The following is a 5,236-nucleotide window of genomic DNA, read 5'->3' on the forward strand; positions in this document are numbered from 1 at the left end:
TTGGTTAGGATAATTATCGTTGTTTAATCTTACTTGAACTTTATGGATTAAAGGATCTTGAGTTTGGTTCATTGCCACTCTAAAGACATTATTGTTATTCGTTTGAGAATCTGCTAAGTTCTTGAAACCAACTATTAAATATCTTGCTGGTTTAATAGTGTTAGTGATTGGCCATGTGGTGGATTCTCCAGTTAAAGTCATGCTACCTACCGTATTACGATGAAGAAAAGCTATTTCAATATCTTTAGTCAACATGTTGAATATTTTCGTTTCTACTTCAATTGATGGTGTTATTACGGGTATGAAAAGTTGGAGATTCGTTATTTCTAATTTTGCATCTGAACCATTCTCTCCAAAGAATATCTTATCGTCGTTGATTTCTCTTTGTAGATGAATTTTATATGGTAAGCCTATGGAAACTTTTCTATGTTCCAACAGACCGAATAAAGGATATAATTTCCAATTTACGTAATTACCCCACCTATTATTCTCAACAACATTATTATACTGAAGTACTCGTTTTTCGAATCCATGATTAACTGCTCGTCCTACTCTTTCTATCGTGTTTCGAGCAACAACTCTCACTCTAGCTAAATCGGCATCATTTGTAAGATTTCTTACCGGTTCTTTTAAAACACTTCCATCGCCAACATCGGGTATCCAACCTGAGACTGAATCGAAATCTTTAGGATATAAAACTGTTTTCAACATTGTGTCGAATTCCCCAGGATGTTTGATTGTTTCTATCGGATTTGAAACAGCTTCCAAAACCATCTCGCTAAATAAAGATGGAAAGAAATTGTTTTCTAACGTTGTATTTGCTTGTGGTACTTGATTCTGAGTGGCGTCTTTGATTTTGAAATCACATCTGAAATAAGCATCGGAAAGAAGCAACCAAATCGATAATGAATTTATTTCGAAGGTAATTCTACCACCATCATTCAATTGGGATTTAGAACCAACAGTGGGTGAGATGATAATATAATCCTCTTTTTTCTTGTTAAATGAATAACGAATTGGATCGTATAATCTAAAGATTGGATCTAGTATTTTATTTGCCATTTTTAAGGTTTAAAATTTGAGTAGAAATTTTCCAAAAAAGAGTTATTTTAATATGCTTTTTTGATGGAATGTAGGAAATTGATTGAAGGTGTTTTTTGGTGTATGAAATGTAGGGAATTTAGTTCTTTTGCTGTAAGAATTTATGAAATGTAGGGAATTTATGAAATGTAGGGAATTTAGGTCTTGTTTTTTCGGGAGTTCAAAGATTGTTCGGATTTTTCCCATGAAATGAAATGGAATGTGCAAAAATACGAACAATCTATGAGCTCTTATACTACTGTTACTCTGACACTTCTAATCTTAACTGTTTTTGTGCTGATATGACCAAATGGTAATCTCAAAAATCTTAATAATTATGTAAATCTACCTTTCTTTCTTCATCTGTTGCTGTAGAAAAATAATATATTTTAAAACCGCCCCCATTTTTACCTTCTAACCTGAAGGTGAACGCATCATGGTCGGACCCCATCTTTGAAATTCTGAAATAAAAAAAAAGTCTTGATAAAAAACCAAAATCCAGTTGGGCTAAATGACGAATTACCATTCACATTTATGCATGAACTCTATACATAAGATGTTCACTGCTGAGTAAGAAGGGGCTGTATGCACAATTTAAAAAAAATCTTACATTGGAGTTCGCACCATTTTCAAAGTTGAACGCATTTAATTACCAGGAATGGTCTGTGTAAACAATATGTAAACAATGTTCTTAACACCATAATATATAAATGATCTCATTATTATCTAGAAAGTATTATCTTTGTAAGGAATGATGAGGACATGAAGTCATGTTTAGAAAGAAACAGTTATTATTGTGATATATTATCATATTGACATATTTTCGAAATATTGGTATATTGGTAAAAATAATTTAGGTTACCCCCCTTGATAGTTGAAAATTGTATAATTGACATAACTATATTTAAACTTTGTGTTGGTCTTTACGAATACTTGAACAATATTCAGCTGTTTGTTTTAAAGATGCCATATTGACCCATAGTTAAAGAGGTTATCAATATATCTACCTGTTGTATCCATATAACGGAAAGGATTGATGTGGTCTACTGGAAATTTCTTTATCATATATATAAACACAACCTTGTGATATAATTATAAACCGCTTTCTCCCTGAAACAACCAACATTTTTATCCTGAGAGACAAAATTGTTATTTCGGAGAAAATCGTTACGATTTCCAGTATTGACTATTTCTTCCTTCATTAATTCCGCCCACTTGATACTCCTTTGATGGTTCTGTCTAAATGGGGCATGTGTGCTCATTTCTAGAGAATTCGTTTCATAGTAAAACCAATTCCAATATAATTTATGTAAATATACTTACATTTTTTGATATCATTAAAAATAGCTTTGTTAGGCAGATTAAACCGCTCTACTAAACGTTCTCTTCTGCCACGTTTTGCTAAGAAACCACTGTATGCATTGGGAGCTGTGCTCATTAACTCTTGAGCCCCTGTTTAAAAAAATACATTCCATCAAAAAACAACATGAAACAATAATCAAAAATTTGAATAATTGTTAGTGCTAAAGACGTGTGAAATTTGAATATTTCCTCCAAAATGGCCCTTTTATTACTTTTTTCTGACCCTGAACAAACTAAAACAAACAGGTTTTCATGTGATTTCTGCATTTATCAAGGCAATTGAAACAGATGCAAATAATGTCCAACTGTATAGATAAATGATGACCAAATTTGAAACTATAGAATTAGGTTACTTATTTACAAGAGATAAGTAGTTTTCGTAATATTTTTTACAAATATATAAAGCAAAAAAAGAAAAACTTTTCTGGGTGAGTTTCTGGATGTTGTTTTATAGACTTACTTCACATAAACAGTTTGGTTCGTATTTTTGTGTTATGTTTTACTTATCTCAATGCAGCTGTCTGTAGACTTACTAAATGTCTAAATGGTTTAATTGACTTAAAGGGATAGGTTCGATATTATTGGGGGTTGATTTGGGGCACGAATATTATGTAAAAAGTCTTCAGTACTGGAAAATTGCATAAATCCGTCAAAAATACCAGAAACTAGGAATTTCACTTTCTGTTTCTATATATGTCTTTTCTATCTATTTAGACAAGTCGTCTTTTCACATTTCAAAAGCGGAAAATTCTGGAACTCTTGGATTTGAAGGCTCATTTTTCGACGGTGAGCTTTACTGATAAGCTAACCTTAAAGGAATACTACGTCTTAGAATGAACATAACATTTATATTTGCTCAAATTGGTCAATAACAGTATACTTACCTGGTGTCCTAACTATACATCAAAATCCCCCTATAATCCGATATATCCACAAAATCAAGTAATTATTATAAAACGCTTACTACATCCATTAAGCGATTTTCAAATCGTGAGTCTAGGAAATCACAAGGAGAAGTAACTGTCAAGTGGGGTTTACCGCATCCTTGACCTCTACTCTTGAATTGACCTCGAGATTGTCAGACATATTTTGAAGACGGAATTATAATGCCTCGTAGGAGTTAAGGCGACTCCGCGAAAAAGCAATTAATATAATTTAGAATGAATACTCCACCACTGACACAATTTTCAACGAATATTAATCATAGGCGAAGTTTGTTTGTATACACCGGAAGATGATTGTTTCTTGTTTTAGCGTTGATTACCCAGACTCTTTTTTGTGAAACCGAACAGATTCATAAAATTCTGATTATAGTTTTATTGTCGCTTTTTCAAATTTGATAAAGTATGGGATGCATACTTATTTAACCAATGGTCACTATTAAACAGTATTAAACACAAATAGTAGCCACAAGACTAGTGTATTCTAAGACGTAGTATCCCTTTAAAAAAGTACCGTTTCTGAGACAAAGGTACGAATGGTCAAACGGATGGCGAATCTGTCTCTTTAACAATAAGATCGGGAAGTTTTTTGTGCTTTTGTACAGTTCTAAATTAAACTATTGAATTGAGAAAGACATTATAGTTATAGTGTTATAGTTATTCTGTATGAAATTGAAATAAAGGAAGTGTTCTTTACACACTGCATATTACGACCTGATTTTAATATGCAAGATTATTCATTCAATACCATGATATATATCGCCAATTGAATACACATTATATTCCTACAGTATAGTCGTTACCAAAGTCCAAGGTAATATTTGATGATAGTCGAACTCAAATAGAAGAGATATGTTCGATCATAAGAGATATATAATCTATAATTTCAACTATCAATATGCATATGGATTTGAAAGACTTTATGTATTGTGATAAGGTTTACTGTCTATTAGTATATCTTTAGCCATTAGACTAGTCATTTTGATTTGATTAAGCTTTTAGAACTATGAGCATGTCTTTGGCTGTTAAATATGTTTACTATTACTTGTGTTTGTTTTAAATTACATTATCTCTATGCGTGTGTGATCTAAGTACTTCAATAAATGTTAACCTAAAAACTAATATCGAAAAATATCTATTACCTATAAATCTAAGTGGGACAGATAAGGTTTTAGAAACAGTGTGGTTTCTGATCGTTTCTCCTTTAGACATTCTGATTCCTTTAAACTAGTGTGGTGTAACCAGATCTATGAAATAAATATTAATGAATTGAGTTTACAGAAAAAAATCAATATTTTTTAAAGCATCAAGAAACAGTCCCTTTCCATACCCTTGTCTAATTTCGCTTTAATTCTCAGACTTATTCTATCCAAATACTTTTGGACCAAAGTAACATACACAACATGGGTGCACCTTCATGCCATCGGTTGGGCGTGGTCGTGGTGTACTTTTGCATTGAACTGGCTTAAGGTTATTAAAATAGATTTTGCAAACAAACTCTGCTTAGAGCCGGGGGTTCCCGAAACACATGACATATTCCAAACTTTTACAGAAATGTCAAAGACTTGTAAATTAAAGTTAACTTCGATAACTTACCACACAAATAATATATGAAGTCCATATTTACTGTCAAGTTTTATTTCACTTCCTTCTTCGTGTGTATTATATTCTCCCATTTATATATGAAGAGTTTGTGTATATTCTTACTTGTTGTAACGGGTAAAAAAATTCAGTATTCATTCACACATATATTCTATAAATATGCAATTTATTATTGGTCACTAATTACATCATTATAAACAATACAGAAGAAATCTTCAAGATATTATTGGAATCGAATAAGCTCGAGTTTC

At 31.8% G+C, this 5,236-nt stretch overlaps 2 protein-coding genes across 2 annotated transcripts in view; both read right to left on the bottom strand.

Annotated features, from left to right (window-relative positions):
* LOTGIDRAFT_155947 (hypothetical protein) overlaps positions 1-1,062 on the bottom strand; it is a gene marked incomplete at both ends in the record, with an annotated part of 1,918 nt that extends 856 nt beyond the window's left edge. Inside the window, one exon of the mRNA XM_009068446.1 lies at positions 207-1,062. Coding sequence (XP_009066694.1) covers positions 207-1,062 — 856 coding nt within the window. The remainder of the gene's footprint in view (positions 1-206) is intronic.
* A 346-nt stretch (positions 1,063-1,408) lies between these two features.
* On the bottom strand, positions 1,409-5,234 carry LOTGIDRAFT_229878 (hypothetical protein; the record flags this gene model as incomplete). The annotated part of the gene is made up of 5 exons (XM_009068447.1): positions 4,980-5,234; positions 4,526-4,630; positions 2,404-2,532; positions 2,088-2,190; positions 1,409-1,541 (listed from the first exon to the last, which is right to left on the bottom strand). Exons 2-5 carry the CDS (start codon positions 4,593-4,595, stop codon positions 1,409-1,411), a joined length of 435 nt encoding a protein of 144 aa, XP_009066695.1. The 5' UTR covers positions 4,596-4,630; positions 4,980-5,234.
* Between the last annotated feature and the right edge of the window lie 2 nt (positions 5,235-5,236).

This window comes from Lottia gigantea, assembly GCF_000327385.1.
Source record: "Lottia gigantea unplaced genomic scaffold LOTGIsca_9, whole genome shotgun sequence".
In the NCBI taxonomy this organism is placed as follows: Eukaryota; Metazoa; Mollusca; class Gastropoda; family Lottiidae; genus Lottia; species Lottia gigantea.